The sequence below is a fragment of the Theropithecus gelada genome, chromosome 8, assembly GCF_003255815.1.
Source record: "Theropithecus gelada isolate Dixy chromosome 8, Tgel_1.0, whole genome shotgun sequence".
NCBI lineage: Eukaryota > Metazoa > Chordata > Mammalia > Primates > Cercopithecidae > Theropithecus > Theropithecus gelada.
Genome location: NC_037676.1, coordinates 68,904,836 through 68,932,552, shown reverse-complemented (window position 1 = coordinate 68,932,552; position 27,717 = coordinate 68,904,836). Strand labels below are relative to the sequence as shown.

At 39.4% G+C, this 27,717-nt stretch overlaps 1 protein-coding gene across 1 annotated transcript in view; it reads left to right on the top strand.

The window, feature by feature from the left end:
• The window catches only part of VCPIP1 (valosin containing protein interacting protein 1), a 41,039-nt gene extending 24,375 nt beyond the window's left edge, over nt 1-16,664 (top strand). The window contains exon 3 of the mRNA XM_025395026.1: nt 9,778-16,664. Within this exon, the coding sequence (XP_025250811.1) occupies nt 9,778-10,649 (872 nt within the window). The 3' untranslated portion in view covers nt 10,650-16,664. The remainder of the gene's footprint in view (nt 1-9,777) is intronic.
• The last annotated feature ends 11,053 nt before the right edge of the window (nt 16,665-27,717 follow it).

Here is a 27,717-nt window from a genome sequence, read left to right as displayed (position 1 = left end):
AGGTGATCTGCCCACCTCGGCCTCTCAAAGTGCTGAGATTACAGGCGTGAGCCACTGTGCCTGGCCTTTTTACATCCCTTTTAAACTTTTTATCTTTCATTCTACTTTTTTTTTTTATTCTTTTTTAAATTCTAATTTCTGACATATATTGATACTAATCAGTGGTTTTTAGAAGTTAGTATTTAATTAGGATTGATTATGGGGGATTCCAGTAATCTGGATCGATATGCACTGTCTTCCATGCAATTGCAAGTAACTTCCTTCAGTTGTGTTTTGTGTACGGGAGGGGGTTGAAGGATAAGAGGGTGGCATGGGGATGACTATCTTTACTATTTTCAAAATAGTTTTGTTTCTAGTTTGAAATTATTTTTTAAATGTTAAGTGTGGTGCTGAGACAATTCAGTAGGGAAAGAATAGTCTTCAACAAGTGATCATCAGACAATTAGATATCAGCATGCAAAATATTGAAGTTTGATATCTACCTCAGGTTTGACCTCTACCTCAGACCATATACAAAATTAATTCAAAATGGATCAAAGACCTAAGTTTACTTGCTAAAACTAGAAAACTCTTAGAAGAAAACATAGGCATAAAATGTATTGACCTGCATTAGGCATAATCTTAGATATGAAAATAAAAGCATAAATAAGAAGAGAAAAAAGTAAATAAAAAGCAAACTTCTGTGCTACAAATTATACCATCAAGAAAATAAATACACAGCCCACAGAATGGGAGAAAATTTTTGCAAACCGTATATCTGAGAATGGATTTTTATCTAGAATATAAAGAACTCTTACAACTAAACAAAAAAGACAAATAACAGTTAAAAATCTGCAAAAGATATGAATAGATTTTTCTCCAGAGAAAATATATAAATGGCCAATCACACGTGAAAAGATGCTCAACATCATTAGTCATCAGGGGAATGCAAATCAAAACAAAAATGGGATGGTATAATACTTCATACTCACTAGTCTGGCTGTGGTCCAAAAGTCACATAATAAGCATTGTAGGCGAGAATATATAGAAATTGGAACCCTCATACACTGCTGGTAAGAATGTAAAAATGGTGCAGCCACTTGGGAATTCTGGCAGTACCTCAAAAGATTAAACGTAGAGTTACTCTATGATCCGGCAGTTCTATTCTTAGGGGTATACTCAAGAAAAATGGAAACATAGGTCCACACAAAATTTGTACACAAATGTTTGTAGGTGCATTATTCATCATAGCCTAAAACGGAAGTTACTAAAATGTCCATCAACTGATGATTGGATAAATAAAATGTGGTATAGCCATACAGTGGAGTATTATTTGGCAATAAAAAGTAGTAAAGTATTGGTACTCAGTACATCATGGACAAACCTTGAAAACATTATGCCATATGAAAGAAGCCAGTCACAGAAGAGCATATAGTGAAATATCCAGAATAGGAACACTTAGAGAAACAGAGAGTCAATCAGTGACTTCCCTAGGGCTGAGAATGAGGTAGAGGGAATGACTGCTACGGTTCAGGGTTTCTTTTTGGGGTGATGAAACTGTTCTAAAAGTTCCACAACTCTGTGAATACGCTAAAAGCTGGCCATGCACAGTAGCTCATGCCTGTAATCCCAGTACTTTGGGAGGCTGAGGCGGAAGGATCTCTTGAGTCCAGGTCGCAGCAAGCTATGATGGCACTACCACACTGCAGCGTGGGTGATAGAGGGAAACTCTGTCTCCAAAAAAACTACATATATATCCCAAACCATTTGGTTATACACTTAAAATAGGTGAATTGTATGTGAACTGTATCTCAATAGAGTGGTCATATTTCTTAGAATGTTGCATGTGGTATTTATCATTAAGAGGTAGTTTAGAGCTCTGGAGTTGAAACGGGATAGTTCCCTTGACCCCTTGGAGGGGCTTGTGAAGGGGTTGGCTTGCTTACTCAGCCCGCAGCTCTCAACCCTTCATGGGACAGGCAGCAGATACAGGGGCCTGGACGAGTGCTTCTGGGCACCGGCAGGAGAACAACTCTGTGCGGCCCTGCAGCAGCGTCTAGCGGGGTACCTGTGACCCCCAGGGCCCCAGAGGGCATGTGTTACAGTGTGCTGTTTTAACTTTCCCCTCCACTGATAGCATGTTTAACAGCTCAGTGGAGGGTCAGGATGACAGCCTTTTGCACCCACCCTCTTGGTACCCAAGTTCTTGTCTGGCATCCAGAGAGAATCAGGTTGCACGAATAAATTGAAGGGTGCTGAATGTGGAGGATTTTGAGTGGTGGAAGTGGCTCTCAGTGGAGTGGGGAGCTGGAAAGGGGATGGAGTGGAAAGGTGGTCTTCCCCTGGAGTTCAGCTGTCCCCAGCCAAACTCTTCTCTGAAGTACCCCCGTCAAGCTATCCCTCTGAAGTCAAGCTACTTCTCTGTGACATCCAGCTGTTTTCTTCTCTTCTGTCCTTCTCTGCCAGTCTGTTGGTCTGCCTGGGGTTTTTATGGGTACAGGAAAGGGGGCAGGGCAGGCCAAAAAGCAACATTTGAGCGGAAAAACAGGAATACATGTTCTCACTTTGGGCCGCAGGTCTGGGCTTGAGGGTAGGCCACCACCAGGGACCCTGCCCTTTTCTGCCTAGTATTTCCCCACCTCCTTTCTGTATCAGAGTCAGAACATTGGAGATCAAATTCTGGATGCATTGCACTCTGACTTCTAAGTGTCAGTTTATTTGTAAAGTGAGTATGATAATGTCGGGGTGATTGTGAGGATCAAAGGAGATAGTGGATATACACCAGTTAGCAGAAGATCTGGTACCTAATAAAAACTTAGCAAATGTTTGTTGTTGTTACTAGAATTCCAGCTATTGTTTGCAAAATTAAAATTCTGACTGTAACACAGCCATTTAAAATGGATCATCCTCAGAAAAGTACCTTCCAAAATAGAATTTTTTCTGATATTTGTGGTAAATTTTTCTCTGTATTTTTATAACAGATTCATGTAGCAAGTGATTACTGTTATTTTTAAGTTCAGGGATACAAGTGCAGATTTGTTACCTAGGTAAACTTGTGTCATGGGGATTTGTTGTACAGATTATTTCATCACTCATATATTTAGCCTAGCACCCACCTGATCCTCTTCCTCCTCTCACCCTCTACCGTCCGAAAGGTCCAAGTGTGTGTTGTTATTCCCCTCTTTGTGTCCATATGTTCTCATCATTTAGCTCCCATTTTATAATTATCATCATCCTCCTCCTTGTCATCATCCTGTGGTCAAAGAATCAAAACATATCAAGCCCCTCTCAACCTCAGCCATTTACCTCCGTCTTCCAAAAACAGGAAAGGAACATACATAACTCTCTTATTTTATTCAAATCCACCTTAACATACAGATGGTTATATCTACATTTGAAAAACAGTATTGCCCATTATAACTAAACTATACTATTACTATTTCTGTTCTTCATTTTTGGAAAGGTATTCTAAAATTAACTGGCTCAGGCCAGGTACGGTGGCCCATGCCTATAATCCCAGCACTTTGGGAGGCCTAGGTGGGCAGATCACTTGAGGTTAGGAGTTCGAGACTAAGCTGGCCAACATGGTGAAATGCTGTCTCTACAAAAAATGCAAAAATTATTTGTGTATGGCGGTAGGCACCTCTAATCCTAGCTACTCAGGAGGCTGAGGCATGAGAATCGCTTGAACCTGGGGGGAGGAGGCTGCAGTGAGCCGAGATTGCACCACTGCACTCCAGCTTGGGCAACAGAGTTGAGAGCAGACTCCATTCCCCCCAACCCCAACAACAAAAAATAGAATAAAATTAATTGACTTAAAATATGGTGTTTTTGGCCAGGTGTGGTGTCTCATGCCTGTAATCCCAGCATTTTGAGAGGCCAAGGTGGACAGATTGCTTGAGCCCAGGGGTTCGAGACCAGCCTGGGCAACATGACGAAACCTTGTCTCTACTAAAAATACAAAAATTGGCCAGGTGTGGTAGCATGCGCCCATAGTCTCAGCTGCAGGTGAGGCTGAGGTGGGAGGATCGCTTGAGCCCAGGAGGTAGAGGCTGCAGTGAGCCATGATCATACCACTGTACTCCAGCCTGGTTGACAGAGTGAGACCCTGTCCCCCACTATATATACATATATAGTAAGTTTTCTTGCAGGTTTTTATACAGAGAAATGAAGAAATGAATGGCAAATTTAGTTTTAACTATATAATACTCAGCTTTGCCTGTGAACTTTATAAAAATGGAATTATGCTGTATACCTTCTTCTATGATTTCTTTTTTTCTTTTTTTTTTGTGAGACGGAGTCTTGCTCTGTCGCCCAGGCTGGAGTGCAGTGGTGGGATCTCGGCTCACTGCAAGCTCTGCCTCCCGGGTTCACACCATTCTCCTGCCTCAGCCACTTGAGCAGCTGGGACTACAGGTGCCTGCCAGCGTGCCTGGCTAATTTTTTGTGTTTTTAGTAGAGACAAGGTTTCACCGTGTTAGCCAGGATGGTCTGCTGACCTCGTGATCCACCCGCCTCAGCCTCCCAAAGTGCTGGGATTGCAGGTGTGAGCCGCTGCGCCTGGCTTTTTTTTTTTTTTTTTTTTTTTTTTTGAGATGGGGTTTTACTCTCAGGCTGGAGCACAGTGGTATGATCACAGCTCCCTGCAGCCTCAACCTCGCAGGCTCAAGTGATCCTTCTGCCTCAGCCTTTCAAGTTGCTGGGACTACAGGCATGTGCCACCCACACCCAGCTAATTTTTAAAATTTTTTGTAGAGGTGAGGTCTCCTTAGGTTGCCCAGGCTGGAACTCTTAGGCTCAAGTAGTCAATTTGCCTCTGCCTCCCCAAGTGCTGAGATTACAGGCATGAGCCCCATACCTGGCTAACTTGTTTAGTTTAGCAACACTTTTTCAGATACATCTATGTTGATGAATTCAACTATAGGTTATTCATTTTCACTGCTGCATAGTATTCTGTTGTATTATTTTTAACACAATTCATTGTTCTGCTCATGAGCTTTTGGGTAGTTTCTAGGTTTTTAATGTAAAGAATAATTTAACTATAAATACTAGCATACATATCATGAGCATATATAAGTAATGGAATTTTTGTTTTGTTTTGTTTTGTTTTTGAGACGGAGTGTTGCTCTGGCTGGAGTGCAGTGGCACGATCTCGGCTCACTGCAAGTTCCACCTCCTGGGTTCACACCATTCTCCTGCCTCAGCCTCCTGAGTAGCTGGGACTACAGGCGCCCGCCACCAGACCAGCCTAATTTTTTTTTGTATTTTTAGTAGAGATGGGGTTTCACTGTGCTAGCCAGCATGGTCTCGATCTCCTGACCTTGTGATCCGCCTGCCTCAACCTCCCAAAGTGCTGGGATTACAGGCGTGAGCCACCATACCCGGCCTTAAGTAATGGAATTGTTGATATGTAATAGAGAATTTTTAATGTGCCTTGCTTCTTAAAATTCAAAGGACTATATGAAATCTGAACATTGTCTATACCTGCCAAAAACACCCATAAACAATTATGCTTAAAAGTATCACAACAGTATTTGTATTGTGTTTAAAGTATATCCTTTTTTTTTTTTTTTGACACGGAGTCTTGCTCTGTTGCCCAGGCCTCCCAAAGTGCTGGGATTACAGGTGTGAGCCACTGTGCCTGGACTATCCATTGATTTTTAAATATATATTTTAAATTGGGGTATTTGTTTTTTGTTTTGTTTTTAGACAGTTTCTTGCTATCACCCATGTTGGAGTTCAGTGGCTCAGTAATAGCTCACTGCAGCCTCAGACTCCAGAGCTCAATGATCCTCCTGCCTCAGCCTCCCAAAAAACTGAGACTATAGGTGTACGCCATCACTCTCAGCTAACCTTTTGTATTTTTGTAGAGACCAGGGTCTTACCATGTTGCCCAGTTGGTATCAAACTCCTAGCCTCAAGTGATCTTCCCGCCTCAGCCTCCCAACATGCTGAGTCACCACGCCTGGCTGGAGTTTTTTAATAACGGTATAAACGTCCAGAAACTATAGAAATGGGAAACGTCACCTATCATTTAAAAATATTTGTCTTATGCATACATGTTTTAGGCAAGAATGTAATCATAGTACTTAGATTTTTTTCCTGCTATTGCAGCATCATGCACATTTTACTGTATATATCAGGCATCACAGCTTTTTTATTTATCTAATTTTTTTTTTTTTTTTTTGAGATGGAGTCTTGCTCTGTTGCCCAGACTGGAGTGCAGTGGCACGATCTTGGCTCACCACAACCTCCACCTCTTGGGTTCAAGCAATTCTCCCTGCCTCGTCCTCCTGAGTAGCTGGGACTACAGGCGCGCACCACCATGCCTGGCTAATTTTTGTATTTTTAGTAAAGATGGGGTTTCACGATGTTGGCCAGGCTGGTCTCAAACTCTTGACCTCATGATCTGCCCGCCTCGGCCTCCCAAAGTGCTGGGATTACAGGTGTGAGCCACAGCACCAGGCCTATTTATCTAAATTTTAATAGCTGCATATACTTCCATCAGGTAGATAGGAAATAATTTACTTAATTATTTCTTGTTGAAAATTGAGATTTTTTCCATTGTTGCATTGTAAGTAATACTGTGATGAACTTATGTGGAACTATGATTCTTTCTAGGGATAGCCAAGGGAAAGCATCACAGTAGCAATCTGGAAACAACTGCATAACCTTTTTTTTTTTTTTTTTTTGAGATGGAGTCTTGCTTTGTCGCCCAGATTGGAGTACAGTGGCACCATCTCGGCTCACTGCAACCTCCACCTCCTGGGTTCAAGCAGTTCTTCTGCCTCAGCCTCCCCAGTTGCTAGGACTACAGGCTCACACACCACCATGCCCATCTACTTTTTGTATTTTTAGTAGAGACTGGGTTTCACCATGTTGGCCAGGCTGGTCTTGAACTCCTGACCTCAAGTGATCTGCCTGCCTTGGCCTCCTAAAGTGCTGGGATTACAGTAGTGAGCCACCATGCCCGGTCACAAAACCTTTTTGTTCTTCTTTTTTTTTTTTTTTTGAGACGGAGTCTCACTCTGTCGCCCAGGCTGCAGTGCAGTGGCTGGATCTCAGCTCACTGCAAGCTCGGCCTCCCGGGTTTACGCCATTCTCCTGCCTCAGCCTCCCGAGTAGCTAGGACTACAGGCACCCGCCACCTCGCCTGGCTAGTTTTTTGTATTTTTTAGTAGAGACGGGGTTTCTCCGTGTTAGCCAGCATGGTCTCGATCTCCTGACCTCGTGATCTGCCCGCCTCGGCCTCCCAAAGTGCTGGGATTACAGGCTTGAGCCACTGCGCCCGGCCTTTTTGTTCTAATAGAAGAATTAAAACATATTGACTACCTGATTGATATTAGGCACTGTGGTATGTGCTTCATTGTTTTAATGTTTTTAATGTGCTTAAATGTTTTCTCATTTAATCTTTAAATAATTGAGTGAAATGAGTAATATACCCATCATTATACTTACCCAATTGTATTATAATAATCTGTTTGTATCTGTCTTCTAAGAATTATGGTATTTTATTTTTAAATCCTCAGAGTCTATTTTAGTTCCTGGCACATAGTGAGGCTCAGTAGATGTTATCTATTCAGATGGATGTTTAAAAGCTTTGCCTTGAGGCAGTTTTGGCCTTATAAAATTCTCTTCTTTGCTACCTTTGTTTCCTGAGCTATAGTTTATAGATCTCTGAGGACAGGGATTGGTAACCAATAAACTCATTCCAGATGTGCCCAGAAAAGTAGTATTTAGACAACATCTTTGACTTCAACTTTGGCGTGTCTGTTTTTGTCATTTATCTCTGCTGAAAATGTGTCAAGAGGAAATTCTACTTGGATTTTTATTAATTGATACTTTACCTACCATTGAAATTAATGTTTATTTGAAATTAATGTATGTTATTTATTCATTTGCAACTGAGCTATTTTTGCTAGTTGTTTGGAATATTCTCAGAGAGGTACATTAGAACCATTGAAGCTCTTTTAAGGGAAGGAAGAACTATTCTTAATATCTTACAAAACTGTAGAATGCTAAATGCCCACAAAGCATTCCTGAGTTTATTCATTATCTCTCCTCTCTGAATTTCTGTAGTTAGCACTTACCCTTTCATTTGTTTCTAACTAGTTTACTTTTGCCTTTATATTTTGCCATAAACATATTACTATGTACCATATATTATAAAATGTTCTTTATCTTTTTTTTCAAAATAGTATATAATGTTATAAATTGGAAAAGTCTTACTGTCACATATGTGGAGTATACTTAGAGTGACAATTTTAAAATGTAAAGGTAGTGGATTGTTTAAAACACACATTTTTTTTTTTAATACACAGGCTGAAACAAGTGTAAAATTTTTGAATACCCTGTAGTGAGACCACCTCCTTGACTAGAAAATAAGAGAAGTTTACTTTAAAATTTTTATCCTCTGCTGCTGCATTAGTGGACCAGGAGAAATAAACAGCAGTGAGCCTTGTGAGGAGCATCCATAACCCCTGGCTTACTTGGGTGGTTCTGGCCTACCAGAAATGAATAAGAATTATTTCAAAGGAATTTAATTGAATAAGGTATTTTAAATTTTTTACAAGCAAGTGTTAGTTCACACTGAAGTCATAGTGCATTATTTAGTTTTTCTAAATGTGCCCCATAGCTACTGCTTTAACTATGGAATATCTTATTTTGAAAGCTCTTATTTTTTATATTTGTGAAAGATACATATCTACGGCACACTGTGAAAACACCTTTCTGGTATTTTACAATTCAATAGAATGACTTGATTTTTAGTTGAACACACTGTGTAACAAGTTAGGTATACCTCACTTTGCCTTGATAACTGTTTTGGCAAAGTTCATAATTTGAATTTTAGTAATAAAAGTATATTCTTTTATTTGTTGACATTGTGTTTTCCTTATAGCTCAGCTGTTTGTTTCAATCCCCATTCTTTTTTTTTTTTTTTTTTTTTTTTGAGACAGAGTCTCACTCTGTCGCCCAGGCTGAAGTGCAGTGATTTGATCTTGGCCCACTGCAACCTTTGCCTCCCAAGTTCAAGCGATTCTCCTGCCTTAACCTACTGAGTAGCTGGGACTATAGGCTCATGCCACCATACCCGGGTATTTTTTTTTTTTTTTTTTGTATTAGTAGTAGAGATGGGTTTCACCATTTTGGCCAGGCTGGTCTTGAACTCCTGACCTCAGGTGATCCACCCGTCTGCCTCCCAAAGTGCTGGGATTACATGCATGAGCCACGGTACCTGGCCTCAAGCCCCATTTTTTTTTTTTTTTTTTTTTAGATGGAGTTTCACTCTTGTTGTCCAGGCTGGAGTGCAGTGCCGTGATCTCTGCTCACTGCAACCTCTGCCTCCCAGGTTCAAGCGATTCTCCTGCCTCAGCCTCCCGAGTAGCTGGGGTTACAGGTGCCTGCTGCCACGCCCAGCTATTTTTTTGTATTCTCAGTAGAGATGAGGTTTCACCATGTTGACCAGGCTGGTCTGAAGCTCCTGACCTCAGGTGATCCATCCGCCTCAGCCTCCCAAAGTGCTGGGTTTACAGGTGTGAGCCACTGCACGACCTCAAGCCCCATTCTTAACTTTGCTAATAGGATGATTTTTTAAAAAAGATCTCTGGGGAAAACTACTTCAGGGTCTGTGGTGACGGTTCTTTTTTGTAATACAATAAATTTGATTGAATTTTGTTTTGAAAGCTGTTATCTGTGAATTGTTATTTAAAATTCACTATTTTAACTATAATTGTCTTGACTACACTTTTGTTAATAACTTAAGATTTTAATATGTTAAATATCTTTTCCCCTTTTTAGGAATGGCTGATGGCAAGCATTGTACTTTTCCACATCTGCCTGGCAAAACCTTTGTCTATAATGCTTCTGAAGATAGACTGGAATTGTGTGTGGATGCTGCAGGACATTTCCCCATTGGTCCTGATGTTGAAGATTTAGTTAAAGAGGCTGTAAGTCAGGTTCGAGCAGAGGCTACTACAAGAAGTAGGGAATCAAGTCCCTCACATGGGCTATTAAAACTAGGTAGTGGTGGAGTAGTAAAAAAGAAATCTGAGCAACTTCATAACGTAACTGCCTTTCAGGGAAAAGGGCATTCTTTAGGAACTGCATCTGGTAACCCACACCTTGATCCAAGAGCTAGGGAAACTTCAGTTGTAAGAAAGCATAACACAGGGACAGACTTTAGTAATAGTTCCACTAAAACAGAGCCTTCTGTATTCACAGCTTCTTCTAGTAATAGTGAGCTTATTCGAATAGCTCCTGGAGTAGTAACAATGAGAGACGGCAGGCAGCTTGATCCTGATTTGGTTGAGGCCCAGCGAAAAAAATTGCAGGAAATGGTTTCTTCTATTCAGGCTTCAATGGACAGGCACTTGCGGGATCAAAGTACAGAGCAGTCACCATCTGATCTTCCTCAAAGGAAAATAGAAGTTGTGAGTTCTTCTGCAAAGTCTGGGAGTCTTCAGACTGGCTTGCCTGAATCTTTTCCTTTAACTGGTGGTACTGAAAATTTGAATACAGAAACAACTGATGGCTGTGTAGCAGATGCACTGGGAGCAGCCTTTGCCACAAGGTCAAAAGCACAAAGGGGAAATTCCGTGGAGGAGCTTGAAGAGATGGATAGTCAAGATGCTGAGATGACTAACACAACTGAGCCAATGGATCACTCTTGATTTAATTAGAGGCTAATAAAGGCAGAATGTTTATTGTGAATATGTAATATTTGTTGGCTGGGCCACGTAACTTGATTAGTCATTAAAAATCTTGTACGTATGTAATTCAAAGATTATATCTTGTAATTCAGTGCATGATAGCAAGTGTGTGATTGGCCATAGCTTTTAATATACTGCTGCCCAGGCTGGCTCTGAATTTCTATAAATTAGCTATTAGATCTGCTGAGATGACTTTCTTCCATGTATGTGGTTCATTGGAAGTTCTTTGTAATTTTAATTCCACAAAAGTGTTAATGTTTCCAACAAGAAAATTGTCTTACTAAATATGTTTGATTTCTGAAAAGGCTAGAAATGGAGGGGAAATGAGATTTTGCTAATGTTGATGTCATCAAGGTAACCATCTCACATACTAGTGTCAAAAGGTTTACGTAAACTTGAATTTTATCTGGACTAAATTGTATCTTAAAATTCATACAATTATTTATTAGACAGTGGGATGCAAGTGTTTCCATGAACGTAAACACATTCATAGAGATTTCTTGGCAAAAATGTCTTGAAAATAGAATGTAATGATATAACATTTTGCTGATTTGTGCAAGGTTGGGGAAAAATCTCTTCTAGATTGATGAGGTCAATGTGATTCAGTTGTGTTGCTGTCTGAGTCAACACAGCCAATTGTGTGTGTGCGTTATTAATATGTTACCATTATTTTTGATTCCTAGCTTGGTCAAGAACCACCTGATTTTTTTTTTTTTAATCTTGCAGAAAAGTTGATTGCAAAGTGTGGTAGAAAAAGAAATAATGGTAGCAGTAGAGAATTTATAAATAAGAGTTTATCTTTATGAATGAGTTAATTGTTCTACAATTTTGATCAGTGGTATTTAAGCCTGTATATGCTAAGTGTATTTACGCCCCTTTGAGCCAAAATGTTTTCTTTTTTTTTTTCTTAGAATCCATAAGTTTCTGTATTTGTTGGCTTCACTTGGGTTTAGATGCAAATTTTACTGCATCACACCCTGATCAGCTGGGTGTTTGCTTAGTGTATTCATCAAATCTTTAGTGCCAGTTTCCTTGAGAAGCAGCTTTCATGCTTATTCCTTAAAAACAACAAAAGAGTGTTTATCCTGAGATTGGTATTGCACTATTTTATTTTATTCTGCAAATCTGTATTCTGAAATGTACATTTCAACCCATATTTTTCCTCTGTTCACTGAAATTAAGTTGAATTTGAATGGCTGAAAGACAAAATGTATGTTAATACAATCTCTTACCTAGAGCATTCAAAGCCTGGCTGTCTCTGTTTGCACATGTAACAGATGCAGAACTGTGTGTGTAATTCTAAGAAAATGTATGTCAGAAAGTATTTTATCAGATGTTTAAAAATCTCTGCCTGTTGATTCATAAGGGATATAGACAGTACTTTAACTTGTGTTTCCAGATAAGGCAGATTTTGGTCATCTTTCTGTGAAAGTATCTCTAACTGAACCCACTTCTTAAACTACTCTATTTTAAATAAGGAAAGAATGGAGAATCTAGACATTTTACAGGTGTATCTGAACAAAATATATATTTGGGTTAGTTTTTGTCACATTATCACGTTTGTCTTCATATTTTATCTTCATTCTAAATTTTCTTTCAAGCATCTTCTCCCTATCAAAACAGCAGGAAATTTTTAAACTTTTATATTGTACACTATTTTTGCATAAAATAAGAGCTGTAGCTACCAAATACTATTCACTACTTAGTAAAGGTGGCTTCTGTGTATTAAACTACAAATTACAAATATCACTTCACTAACCACTATAATTATTTTTGGCTCTTTCAGCCACTGGAACTTTTTTGGGGGGGATTTAAATACAGGAAAACTGGTTAATCAAAAAATGCACTGCTTTCATGTAAAATGATATAATCATCTTTAACAAATATTTTCTTCATTGATAACTGACAGATCTCTCATAGCATTAACATAAAATATCAGAAACAAACTTTATCTCCCTATTCTTACATTTAGTGCAAATTAGAATGCGTATGTGAATGTTAGAAGATGGACTTAATCTCTGACAACTTTATTTCTCTAGCTACAGCAATGCTATTTAAAAGCCAGTTAGGTATGAATAGTACAATAACAGTTTGGGTTCTCCCTTGGTAAATGAATAAAAGGCTCAATTCTGATAAGTGATCAAATTTCTTGAAATTATTTCAAATCAGCTGAAAATTTGGTGGGGGTGATTGATGGTTTTTGAGAAGTAGGCCAGGTATCCTCACAAAAAAGTTTTAGAATAGGGTTTCTTTAAGTTTTTAAATATCATCCTTTGTCTTTCCATATGGTTTTCATAACCAAATACATTACTGTAGAATGGTTATTTTTCTAGTACTGCCATTTGTGATATAGCCACATCTTGGAGTGCAAGCTAGACATCTCAGGTAAAGAAAAATTTTTTTAGCCCTAGATGTAAGATTATAACTAAAATGCATTCCTGCAATTCTGTTTGCAGTGCTTCACTAAACACTGAAATAAAGTTGTAAATTTTTTCTTCAATAATCCATTCTATAGTTAATCATACCAAATTTAAGTTGATGACCTAAAGTCCAGGTAGTGTTGAAGATAGTATATATCTAGAATACTGGTAGTGAGAAATTGGTGTAAGTTGAAGAAAACAAGATGCTGCCATATATTAAAATAGAATATAATTAACTCCATGAGAATGGTTACTCAGGAACTAGTTAAAGAGCAAACCCATTTCTCCCGCTTCACTCTGTTTCAGATATTTTATTGGAAAATGTTAGGGTAGAGGCCTGAGAAAGTTAGCAAATACTAACTTTTTTTGACTGATACTGGCTCTGTGTCTTCCAGTGATTTTTAGTTTGGTTTTTACAGTCAAGCCTACTGCTTGCAATTAAGATATCAATCTGAAATGCATCCATAATTCCTGGCCACAGGTCCTTAATGCCATTATTTTTAAGTATCTTCATTGGAGATGAACACTGACTTTTGCATATGGTCTCTTACCTCAGGGAAGATCACTTGCTAGCAACTCATACTACTAATGACAGGTTTTTGAGAATTGTACTGACATCACATATTAGCTACTAAATGCAAAATGTATAAAAGTATTGTTTTATGTAGTTACCTACCAATACTATCTACTACTGAATAACTCTCTAAATATGTAGACCTCACTAATAACCTTTAGGTAAAAAATTTACTTCTGTCATTAATTACACTTCAACTGGTCAATATAGTGACAGCATAAAGTGTTTATTTCAGAATATCAATACAGTTTTGTCTTCATTTTTCAATAGTAATTTCAATTGGTCCATACTTAAAATACTGCAGCACAGATTTTGAGTTTTACGGTTCTCAAAGCAAGGTTTCCATCTTAAGCTTTTTATAAAAACAAAGCCTTTGCAAAACTGGATTAAATTCCACTTAATGTGAATTAAAAATGACCATTTATAATAATAATAGCGCCATATTCTAAGTCGAGTAAATGTATCCTACCATTCAAGGTTATCATATAATTTAACAAAATTGTACAATCTTAAGGCTCTTCACAGTATAAATTAATTTTTCAAACCAGAGCTGTTCACATGAAAATATTGCTTAGTAGAATGTATATTTAAGAAATAAAATAACAGGGGAACTATATCACCAATGTAAGTTATAGAGTTAATTACACGTTCTACCATTCTTGATAATTCTTTGAGATGCTAAGTGTTTCAGTTAATATTTAATGATACCTAAATCGTGGGAATTTTAATGTTTGTTCCAAAATAGCAGAAATTGTAAAAATTGTGAATTATTGGAGAAAATGCCATTACTTGTATATCTGACATTTAATTTTTTAATTATGGAGACTACATGCTTTTGTAGTATAATATTAATGATTATTCTCTTGTAAAAGAAAAGGAAAAATTAGTAAAGAAAAAAGTTTTAGTTGATGTTACCTGCTTGTGAGTATCAATTACTTAGTTTTTAAAAGTTTAAGGTGTTGCATACTTTTCTTTAGAACGCAGAAATCTCGTCCTGAGCCCTTATGCCTGTGGTAGAGCAATAAAATAATGAAAAGGTTATCAGTATTTCCAGGCTTATTTGACTTAAGAATTAGTGCCAAGAACTGGAAAGTCTACTTTTTGGAGGGAAACGATATTTAGAATTTGTAAACATAAGCAGTAATAGTGTAAATATTTAGAAAAATAGCAAGTGCTTTAACTGCTCAATAAAATAGTATAGATGTTATGTCACCCTTAAAGCACTGGCTGTTGCCCATTATTTTCTGATTTCGTGATTGCTGTATATATTACATTTGAGTAATGAATAATTGGTAATAGTGTATTATAGTGTTCTACAACATACCTTACTGTACAGTATTTGAAGTTTTCTTTTATATCAGTAATGAAACTATAAGTTAATACTGATTTTCCCCTGAAATTCTCCACATTAGTTTTTAAAGGTAATTTTATATTCTTTAGTTTCCTGGAATTACAATGCATGAACATATAATTCAGTTTTATAAAGAAATTCTTAAAGTTTTCTTGTTGAACTTAAGTGAGTTATCATACAGGAATAGTAATTTTTCCCCTTAATGTAGATTTCATTGCTAGATGAAATGGACCCAGTGAAAAAAGAGTGCACAATTTTTTTTTTTTAAACAGGTCTCACTCCGCTGCCCAGGCTGGATTGCTGTGGCACGATCAGGGCTCACTGCAGCCTCAACCTCCTGGGCTCAAGTGATCCTCCCACCTCAGCCTCCTGAATAGCTGGGACTACAGGCATGTGCCACCACACCTGGCTAATTTTTGTATTTTTTGTAGAGACAGGGTTTTGCCATGTTGCCCAGGCCAGTCTTGAACTCCTGAGCTCAAATGATCTGCCCTCCTCTGCCTCCCTAAGTGCTGGGATTACAGGCGTGAGCCACTGCACCCAGCCAGCAAAATTTCTTTAGACATATTACATAATTGGGCCATAATGCTTACTGAATATTCAAAAATAAAGGCAAATTCTAATAGACAACTTGATTTTGTGGTGGTTTTAAAAAAATACTGGTTAGTGATAAATGAAAGGAATTACAGATAATAGTACTAAATAACATTTGTGTAGCTTAGCAGTCAACACAAACTTACTTTTAAGTTTTACTGTATATGCGTAATATACATTTTATTAGATCATTTAACTCAGTAATTTAGAGTCTAGCCTTAGACACCAGACTTTCTAGGTCTGAGTCCTGGTACGCTGCTTTCTGTGACCTCTCTGTGCATTCCTCTGTGAGAGGATGATAATCACATCTGCTCCTAGGGTGGCTGTATTAAATGAGTTAACACGTATCTGATGATTAGAAGAGTGCCTGACACATAGTAAATATTCGCTATTGTTATATGTTAATGTAATATGGTAGAGTTCAGTTGCCATTAAGTGGGATAAATCTTCACAGGGCACACATTATTTAAGTAATTTGTTACATTAAAACTTATTTTACTTGTACATAATTGACTAAAAAATGGATGGTTGTACATTCAAACATTTATGCAAGGGCTTTATGACCATGTGCAGCACTGAGAATCTCACGAACCGACAGTGTGCTCTGTGACCCAAGGCAAGTCTTGGAGCCTTTCAAGGCCTCCATTTCTTCTGTAACCTTGTGTTTTCACAATTGTTAACCTTTTGTTCTGCCTACCATTGTCGTCATAGTCTCACTTGCAGAGGGCATAGTGCTGATGGGACAAGTGACATGGGTATGAGCCCCATGTAAACTAAACATAATTACCTTTCCTTTAGGTGTTGACTACAGTTATCCCAAACTTGGACTTGAGGTCTTGTATATGCATGCCATTGGTCACATACCATCAGAATAGAATTCTCAAAAACTCTTTAGTAAGTAAGATAAACATCCTACTTATAACTGCTCATTATGGATTTTATTTTTATTGTCTGGCTCTTTCAGACCCCAGTAACTGCAATTCTGACTTAATAATCGATTGTTTCTAATCATTAAAAATGTATATAGAAAAACTGAAGTAAGTCTTTAATTGATTTTCTGAACTGTATATGATACACTGAGGTGAAAAACATATGGGCTCTTCAAATTTGCAGACTCCTTAGAAGTAAACCTGTCTTTGGCCCATTTGTCATACCACATAAATTATTTGAAAAACAGATACATGATGTAGGAATTGGGGGGGATTATCCCTGTTTGTTCTATTTATAGAAACAGGTATAGTCCGAAGTCTACCTATAAAATGATGACATTTTTATATTTGATTGATGGAATCAGTATTTTATTTTTTATTTTCTGTTCTTTTTTGAGACTGAGTCTCGCTCTGCTGCCCAGACTGGAGTGCAGTGGCACCATCTTAGCTCACTGCAACCTCTGCCTCCCAGGTTCAAGCAATTCTCCTGCCTCAGCCTCCCGAGTAGCTGGGATTACAGGCACCCGCCACCATGCCTGGCTAATTTTTGTGTTAGTAGAAACGGGGTCTCTACTAAATAGAGGGGTCATTCATTATTTTAAACAAGTACTGATCAAATGCCTGTTTTTAAAACCTGGGAAACAGTTCCAAATGAGACAAATTCCATGTGTCCTTAGAGCTTACATCCCAAAGATGGAGATGATCACAAAACACATTGGTGATAGCTAACATTCATTTAGTGACTCTTTTCCTTATATCTGGGCAATAGGCTGAACACTACATGCAATAATTAAATTAACCGTCAAAACCCTTCGTGGTTGGGTACTATCATTATCATCTTTTAGGAAACAAGTTGATTAGTTGGTTTACCTAAAGTCCTGGAGTTAGGTGGCAGAGCTAAGATTTAAATCCAGATGTTTAGGACTCCAGGGTCTATGCTCTTAACTTTAATGCTACATTTGTAATTTAGCAAAGGAATAAAATTTGGTGGTCACATAAGTTTTTACATTTATTGTTCAATCTAGCTTGTTTTCAGATACACCAACATGGTTTTAATTGATTTCAGTGTATAGAGTATCTGGCTTTTTTAAATTTTTTTTTTTTTTTTTTTTTTTAAAGAGATGGTCTCACTCTGCTGTGCAGGCTGGAGTGCCCAGTGGTGGCATCATAGCTCACTGCAATCTCAAACTCCTGGGCTCAAGTGATCCTGCTGTCTCAGCCTTCCAAATAGCTGGGACTACAGATGTGTGTCACCTCACCTGGCTAATTTATTTTTTGTAGAGAAAGGGTTCCCCTATGTTGCTCAGGTTAGTCTCAAATCCCAGAAGTGCTGGGATTACAGGCATGAGCAACAGCTTTAATTTCACTTCCTACTAGTTCCCTTCCTGGACCCTCGTCCTCTATCCCAAGTTCTTCCTTCCTTGAATTTGTTTTCTTGCCTCCTGTAAATTTGGAGGTGCTTTAAGGAAGAGTTTCAGAATTTCTTACATGACTAACCTGGGTACATTTGAGAATCACTGGTTAAAGTCCAGTTTTTCAAGGACCTAAAATAATTCTTGTTTACTAAGTGTGTCTGCTGCTTTGGAGGGGAGGTTTCCCAAAGGTGATGTTTCTCAAAAAATAGTTCATGGGCTATATGCATCTCACCTAGAAAATTTATTTCTATGGAATCATGTGTCAGGTACTTTGCTAAACATAAGGAATGATAAACTGAAAAAGACACTTCCTGCCTTCATTACACTTACATTTTTAGTGAGAGAGAGAGATACATTTAAACAAGCAAGTAACTGTACATATTGGGGGAGCATTGGGTGGTGTGGGATTATGCTGCAAGAGGAATTAACCTGACCTCTGAAATGGTTAGGGAATGCTTCCTGAGAGGTGATGTACCCTCTGAAACCTAAATAATTGATAGGATACTTAAAAATCAAATTGGCCAGCCAGGCGCAGTGGCTCATGTCTGTAATCCCAGCACTTTGGGAGGCCAAGGCCAGCAGATCGCGAGGTCAGGAGTTCGAGACCAGCCTGGTCAACTTAGTGAAACTCAGTCTCTACTAAAAATACAAAAATTAGCCAGGCATGGTGGCATGCATCTGTACTCCCAGCTACTCGAGAGACTGAGACAGGAGAATTGCTTGAACCCAGAAGGCGGAAGTTGTGGTGAGCCAAGATGGCGCCACTGCACTCCGGTCTTGGCAGTAAAGCAAGACTCTGTCTCAAAAAAAAAAAAAAAAAAATCAAACTGGCCAGGGTTGGAGGATCATGCCCAGTGCATGGGGAAGCAGAGATGGGAGGATCGCTTGAGGCCAGGAATTCAAGACCAGCCTGGGCAACATAGCGAGACCCCAACACTATTGAAAAAAAATTAGCTGGGTGCGGTGGTGCATGCCTGTAGTCCCAGCTACTCAGGAGGCTGGGGAAGTTTATAAGTGAGCTATGATTGTGTCACGGCACTCAGCCTGGGCAACAGAGTGAGTCCCTGTTTCTTAAAAATAAATTGGCAAGACTCAGTATCTCCAAAAATATTTTACTAACTAGGTCAGTCTATCAAACAAAATTAAATGGGATGCTTATGTTTGCCATACTTTAGACTCCAGATCTTTCCTATAAGGGGGCAGTGAGCCAGCTGAATAGAAAAGGATGAAGAACTTTGAGAAAACTGTTGAAAATAGGGTTGCTAGAGAAAAAGAAAAACCTTTAGCAAGGAATGAGATTCTGCACTGAGTATACAAAAGTAACATACATAAGCTTCTCCTTTGAAATGAAAAGGTGTCTTTGTAATATGACCAATGTAAATTAGATACATAGATGAATAACACAAATGTAAGCAAAACAGTGAAGCCAGAATCAAATTAGGGATTAGAAGCCCTCAGTTATTCTGATTTCTTTCAACATTAGCAGGACTATAGAAAGATTAGTTTCTTTATTTTATTTTATTTTATTTTTTGAGGCTGAGTCTTGCCCTATCACCCAGGTCGGGGTGCAGTAGTGCGATCTCGGCTCACCGCAACCTCTGCCTCCTGGGTTCAAGTGATTCTCGTCCCTCAGCCTCCCAGGTAGCTGGGACTACAGGTACATGCCACCACGCCCAGCTAGTTTTTGTATTTTTAGTGGAGACAGGGTTTCACCATGTTGCCCAGGCTGGTCTCGAACTCATGACCTCAAGTGATCCACCCACCTCGGCCTCCCAAAGTACTGGATTACAGGCATGAGCCACAGCACCCAGCCTTTTTCTTTCTTTTTTTTTAGACGGAGTCTCGCTCTGTCTTCCAGGCTGGAGTGCGGTGGCGCGATCTCTGCTCACTGCAAGCTCCACCTCCCGGGTTCACGCCATTCTCCTGCTTCAGCCTCCCGAGTAATTGGGTCTACAGGCGGCCGACACCAGGCCTGGCTAATTTTTTGTATTTTTTAGTAGAGACGGGGTTTCACCGTGTTAGCCAGGATGGTCTCGATCTCCCGACCTCCTGATCCGCCCGCCTCGACCTCCTGAAGTGCTGGGATTACAGGCGTGAGCCACTGCGCCTGGCATTTTTATTTTTTTTGGACGGAGTCTCACTCTGTTGCCCAGGCTGGAGTGCTGCGGATGATCTTTGTTCATGGGTTCAAGCGATTCTTGTGCCTCAGCCTCTCAAGAAGCTGGGACTACAGTCGTACACCAACCACTCTTGGCTAATTTTTGTATTTTTTGTAGAGATGGGGGTCTCTCCATGTTGCCCAGGCTGGTCTCGAACTCCTGAACTCAAGCAATCCACCCACCTCGGCTCCCAAAGTGCTGGGATTACAGGCACAAATCATGGTGCCCGACCTAGAAAGATTAGTTTCAGTTCTTCCTATAGCTTCTCACAGCCTATACCAGTATCTGTCACCTCTGTTTCCGTTAAGCAGTGGGACTGCCTAAGCGTCTAGTAATCAACTGCCTATCTTAAATTGTGCTTACAGTATTCCATTTCAATTTAGGATTATCATTACGTGATCTTTCTTATGGCAGGTGATTTGGCTCTTTTCTAAACGTTAGAATGTTATTAAATTTATGTTTAGTACATGAGGTAATTAGGAAAATTACTATCTGGAAAAGTTCTCATTGAAATAGGCTTTAATTTTTTCCCATTTAAAACTTATTCTCAGCCGGGCACGGTGGCTCATGCCTGTAATCCCAGCACTTTGGGAGGCCAAGGCGGGCAGATCACGAGGTCAGGAGATCGAGACCATCTGGCTAACACGGTGCAACCCCGTCTCTACTAAAAATACAAAATATTAGCCAGGCGTGGTGGTGGGCGCCTGTAGTCCCAGCTGCTCGGGAGGCTGAGGCAGGAGAATGGCGTGAACTCAGGAGGCGGAGCTTGCAGTGAGCCGAGATGCGCCACTGCACTCCAGCCTGGCGACATAGCAAGACTCCATCTCAAAAACAAAACAAAACAAACAAACAAAAACTTATTCTCAAAGGAATACATGTACATGGCTAAAATAATTCAAAACTATAGAAGGCACCCAGTTCTCCCATCCCAATCGCTAAATCAACTGTTTTATCTTTGGTGGTTACTTCCACAACTTAAATAAGATATCATAGGTATAATCTCTTGATTTGTCGACTTTAGACAGTATTTTATTCCTCCATTGTGAAAAATACTAGTTCCCTTGCCCTTTTTAGGTTTCTCTATAACTTTAAATAATGGTTAGGTCTCTGTTTATTAATCCATTAATTTTAAACATTATCTCTTGACTCTCCCTATGAAAAATGAGGAAATTAGCATTTTTACACTTTCTGAAATCCCTTATCTTCTCATTCTACTTCCTAATTTTTTTAATCAACTATCCCATTTATTACTTTTACATACAACTATCCTATTTATTACATTTACAACCTTTGTCAAGGTTGATGGGATTCAAGTTATGTTCTTTTAGCCATAAGTGCCTTTTTAAAAGTCTATAGTTTAATTAAGCAAATAAATAGCCAAGGTGGTCCCAAATATTAAAATGAAAAGGGTTTCATTTTCCCTAGAATAATTTAAAAAATAATAAAATGAAAAGGGTTTTTTTTTTTTTTTTTTCCCCTGGGACACCAATTAGAAGTTGGAGTTTTTTCAAGGCAAACATTGTAATTGTTTTTTCACCTATTTCTTCACCCAGTGAAATCAAGGCAGTCATTATAATTTAATTTATTTGGAGAACAAGCTTCTTGTTTTTGCCTGGGTATAAATTCATTAGCAGTTATTCCACAAGAAGAAAGTAGGAATAGATTGTGGACAAGATTAACAGACACTTCAACTATCTTGTTTTATGTCCCACTATTCACTTTTTTTTTTTTTTTTTGAGACGAGTCTTGCCCAGTTGCCCAGGTTGGAGTGTAGTGGCATGATCTCGGCTCACTGCAACCTCTGCCTCCCGGATTCAAGCAATTCTCCCTGCCTCAGCCTCCAAGGAGCTGGGATTACAGGCGCATGCCACCACACCTGGCTAATTTTTGGCATTTTATTTGCGAATTGTTTATCTCTACAAATTCAGTTTGGAAATATGATAAATATATTTGTATTTTTATTATGTAAATAATAAAATATACGTAATTCATTTTCTACTCTAAATCTTTAAATTGCTTCCCCAGGAATATGCACCATCCACACAGCTGTCCCTACTGCTTCCCATCCTCCTGTAACGAAAGGACAATACTCCAGGATTTGCTTATGCTGGTTTGAAAAGCCCTGGTTAATACAGTACCTAGAAGACTATACTTCTTTTTTTTTTTTTTTTAAAGAGATGAGATCTTACTCTTTAACCTACTCTTACCCTCTGCAACCTCTGCCTCCTAGGTTCAAGCAATTCTCCTGCCTCAGGCTCCCGAGTAGATGGGACTACAGGCATGTGCCACCACACCCAGATAATTTTTTGTATTTTCAGTAGAGAGAGGGTTTCATCGTGTTAGCCAGGATGGTCTCAATCTCCTAACCTTGTGATCTGCCCGCCTCAGCCTCCCGAAGTGCTGGGATTACACATGTGAGCCACCCCGCTTTCACCCAGGCTGGAGTGCAGTGGTGTGATTATAGCTCACTGCAGCCTCAAATGCCTGAGTTCAAGGGATCCTTCCGCCTCAGCCTCCCCAGTAGCTAGAACTAGAGGGGTGCCACCAGGCCCAGCTATTTTTTTTTTTTTTTTAATTCTAGAATGAGTAGGCACGGTGGCTCACACCTGTAATCCCAGCACTTTGGGAGGCCCAGGCAGGCGGATTGCCTGAGCTCAGGAGCTTCAGACCAGCCTGGGCAACATGTGAAAATACCAAAACAAAACAAAACAAAAAATTAGCCAGGCGTGGTGGTGTGGACCTGTAATCCCAGCTACTCCGGAGGCTGAGGCAGGAGAATCACTTGAATCCGGGAGGTGGAGGTTTCAGTGAGCCAAGATCGCACCACTGCACTCCAGCCTGGGTGACAGAGCAAACTCTGTCTCCAAAAAAATCAATCAATCAGTCAATCCAATCAATCCTAGAAGGAAATAGCTCCAAAAAATAAAAGTGCTTGGACGGAAATGATGAAACTATGTATTCAATCTGAAAACAAAACTCAGGTTCAGAACTCTATCTTGGATAGAGAAATGTTTGCTCCATTCTCTGTCCCCTCACCACCAATATTTTTGCTAATCTTCAGTCTACATTTAGGGTGCTATTTTAAATTTGATGGAAATTATAAATAGAAATCACACTGTCTAACATAAGCAGTTATAGAATTCTTAGTTTGGCTTTTAAAGTTAAAAATAAGAGCACTTGAACTGCATGGGAAGAAAAATTGTAAAGAGAAAAAAATGTTTTAAAGTGTCCCTACTTAAACCCAAGACCCCTTGCTCTACACTTTTGTGGTAGAGAAAATAATGATTTCTCAAAAGTGTCCATGTCCTAATACCCAGAACCTGTGAATATATTACCTTCCATGGCAAAAGGGACTTTACAGATGTGATTAAGGATTTCGACATGGAGGGATTAACCTGGATTATCCAGGTGGGCCCAGTGTAATCACAAGAATACTTATGAATGGAAGAGGCAGACAGGAGAGTCAGAGAAAGATCTGAAGGTGCTACACCACTGGCTTTGAAAATAGAGGAAGGGGTGGTGAGCCAAGGAGTGCACAGTGCCTTTAGGATCTGGCAAAAACAAGGAAACAAATTCTCCTCTAGAACTTCCAGAAAACGAACACAGCCCTCCTGACACCTTGATTTTAGCGCAATGAAATCCTTTTTGTACTTCTGGCCTCCAGAACCTTGGGGTAATGTTTGTATTTTATTTTATTTTTTTTGAGACGGAGTCTCACTGTGTTGCCCAGGCTGGAGTGCAGTGGCCGGATCTCGGCTCACTGCAAGCTCCGCCTCCCGTGTTTACGCCATTCTCCTGCCTCAGCCTCCTGAGTAGCTGGGACTACAGGCGCCCGCCACCTCGCCCGGCTAGTTTTTTGTATTTCTTAGTAGAGACGGGGTTTCACCATGTTAGCCAGGATGGTCTCGATCTCCTGACCTCGTGATCCGCCCGTCTCGGCCTCCCAAAGTGCTGGGATTACAGGCTTGAGTCACCGTGCCCGGCCTGTATTTTATTATTTTTTTTGGGATGGAGTCTCACTCTGTCACCCAGAGTGAGTGCAGTGACACGCTCTCAGCTCACTGCAACCTCTGCCTCCCGGGTTCAAGCGATTCTCCTGCCTCAGCCTCCCGAGTAGATGGGACTACAGGCATATGCCACCACACCTGGATAATTTTTTTGTATTTTCAAGTAGAGAGAGGGTTTCATCGTGTTAGCCAGGATGGTCTCGATCTCCCGACCTCGTGATCTGCCCGCCTCGGCCTTGCAAAGTGCTGGGATTACACCTGTGAGCCACTGCTCCCGGCCATGTTTGTATTGCTTTAAGCCACTACATTTGTGGTAATTTGTTACAGCAGCAATAGGAAACTGATACACCTTTGCTGAAATTTTCGACATTTTTGGCCTGTAATAATAAAAGTAATGTTTCTCTTCAAAAAGTAATTTTCCATAATGTTCAAACTCTAGTCCTCATTTACAAGTAAGCCTACTAACCGAGGGTTCAAAATGAAGGATAGGAACTCCAAGTTAGGGAAGAGGGTATTCAGGGCATTAAAATGATAACTTACCAGCATGCCACAAAATCCTCAAAGCAGGGTTATTACTAATTGGTGGGAAACATGACATCCACCAAGATATGAGTATGTGTGCTTCTCTTAAATTCTGATCTTTCTACATCCACTCTAAATGTTATCACCTTCTACTTTAACAGATATAATAATCTATCTTGTCTTTTTCCAGCCTCTCCTTCTCTACTGGCCTGGCATGTCCAGGCATTACTAATGGGCACAGTGAATTTTTGAAAGTTTAAGGGGAATCTGTGCTTCTTGACAGTGGTTACTGGCATTTAGTGTCCTGGGACTGGGAACACATTGCTCTTGCAATGTGTGAGACAGTCCTGCACGAGGAAGAAGTATCCTGCATTCCGTTCACTTTTCAACCAGTCATGTAAGTGAAACACCTGATTATAATTATGTAAGCTAGAACCAGACTTCCTTTTATACTTAAGTGCACAAGTGTTTTTTGCGCTATTTTAAAATAATTTAATATTTCCAGAAATGCAACTACCATGTAAACCAAGGAAAAACTGTATTTTATTTTGTTCAGGCTGAACCAAGAGTTGTTTCCCCATTTTAGAAAATCACATTACTGAAGGCAACCCAGCTCAAAGTTTTAAGACACTAATACAGCCCATGTATGGATGTCTGTATTTGTAGATATTGTGTTCATAGTGACTCTACCTATATATATCAGCTGTATTAGTTGTGCCCAAGAGAGATTTTATTATAAATTTCTTTTGTCTGTCCTCTATATTGTAGATAGAGCAGTAAAACAATTTTTAAAAAAGTAATGTGTAAGTTATCTATAAATTTCATTTTAGTATGGTATAGGGAATAGAAAATATTGTTATAAAAAGGGGATATTGGCTCCAGTAGGGTTGAAATCATTGCTTTAAATGTATCCATCCATCCATCCATCCATCCATCCATCCCTCCCTCCCTCCCTCCCTCCCTCCCTCCCTCCCTCCCTCCCTCCCATAACCATGTATCACTGCCTTGCCTTCCCTTCTCTCACAAATATCTTCAGAGTGCCTTGACTTCATTACCTAATCAGTTGTCAGTCCTCTTGAAATCTGACTTTTACCACTACCATGACATTGAAACGATGGCCACAAAGTCACCAAACCCTGTTAAATCCAATATATACCCGTAGAAAGAAATCAGTCCCATTTTACTTTCTACAGCATTTGAGTTCATTTCTCCCTTTTATTTGAAACTTTCATTCCTTGATTTATATTATATCATCTCCATGATTTCTACCCCTTAAACTCCTTTGCAAGTCTTGCTCTTTTGCCTGTTCCTTGTTGGCATTTCCCATTACTTAACTTTTAGCCCTGTTTCTCGCTCTACACTCTTTTCCTAGGCAATCTCATCTACTCCTGTGACTTTAGTCACATCCTGTGATTTAAAAATCTTTATTTTCAATCCCAACCCCACTTGTGAACTACATCTCTCTCCATCTGGAAGCACCAAATACCCAAAATTCAACATGTTCCAAAATGGAACTCACTTCCTACCCACCAATCTATAATTACTCCTGTATCCTATTCCAAATTAGTAGCATCACCAGTCAGCCAGTCTTTCAAGTAAGAACCTGAGAGTTTGGATTCACCTTTTTCTCTCTCCATCATCGTGTCTTCTCCATCGCCACTGCCAATGCATCAGTTTAAGCTCCTGTCTCTCACCCAGTTTATAGCAAATCTTTTAACTCATCTCCCAGTTTCTAGTCATGTCCAATCCAATATATCCTCCACATTGTCACCTAGGGTATCCTTTGAAACATAAATCTGTTTAGCTCTTCCCTGTTTAAAAAGCAAACAAAGAGACAGAAAGTAGAGTAGTTGTTGCCTAGGGCTGAGGACCTTGGGAGAAAATGGGGGATGACTGCTAATGGGTACAGATTTTTGGGGGAGGTGATGAAATGGCATAAAATTGATTGTGGTGATGGTTGCACAACTCTTTGAAGATACTAAAAACTAAATTGTACACTTTACATGAATGGATCATATTACTACAGTATGAGAGAATAATAGAATATGAACTCGCTAATAGATCTGAATTCAAAATAATTGAGTCAGGCTCAGTGGCTCACATCTGCAATCCCAACACTTTGGAAGGCCAAGGTGGTAGGGTCACTTGAGCCCAGGAGTTTGAGGCTGCAGTGAGCTATGTTTGTGTCACTGCACTGCATGCAGTACTCCAACCTGGGCAACAGAGCAAAACCCTGTCAAAAAAAAAAAAAAAGAAAAGAAAGGAAGGAAGGATAATTGGGAGAAGACTTGTAGATTTATATAGTAGAGGAAAAGACTATTCATTTTAATATTGAGAATTAATTTACCAAGTTATAGCTAATCTAAAACATACTTTGCAGATATTATTAAAATAATGAGTATGCCCTTTATTTGCATGTACATGATTTTAAAGTATATTTTCATATATTAAATTTTTTTTAAGTTGGTTCTCTCAATTTAGAGATCTATGTTCAAATCTGACTTTGCTTTTACTTTTAGTTAGTTTCTTTTAGCTAGTTCTACCTAAAAAAATTAACTTAAGTTGAAAAATAAGAGTAATTTAGAAGACAGAATGCTTAACTTTCCTGGTAACAGGTTAAGGTGCTATACTTGAGACTGTTTTGAGAGCAAAATTTATCTCTGTAGTACTAACGTGTAGCATGAGTAGGTGTTCAAGAACTGTTTGTTAAATTGAATACGATTAATAAGAAATAAATAAGATTAATAAGCATTTCTTTTCCTTTTTTTTTTTTTTTTTTTTTTTTTTTGAGACGGAGTCTCGCTGTGTCGCCCAGGCTGGAGTGCAGTGGCGCGATCTCGGCTCACTGCAAGCTCCGCCTCCCGGGTTCACGCCATTCTCCCGCCTCAGCCTCCGAGTAGCTGGGACTACAGGCGCCCGCCACCACGCCCGGCTAGTTTTTTGTATTTTTAGTAGAGACGGGGTTTCACCATGTTAGCCAGGATGGTCTCGATCTCCTGACCTCGTGATCCACCCGCCTCGGCCTCCCAAAGTGCTGGGATTACAGGCTTGAGCCACC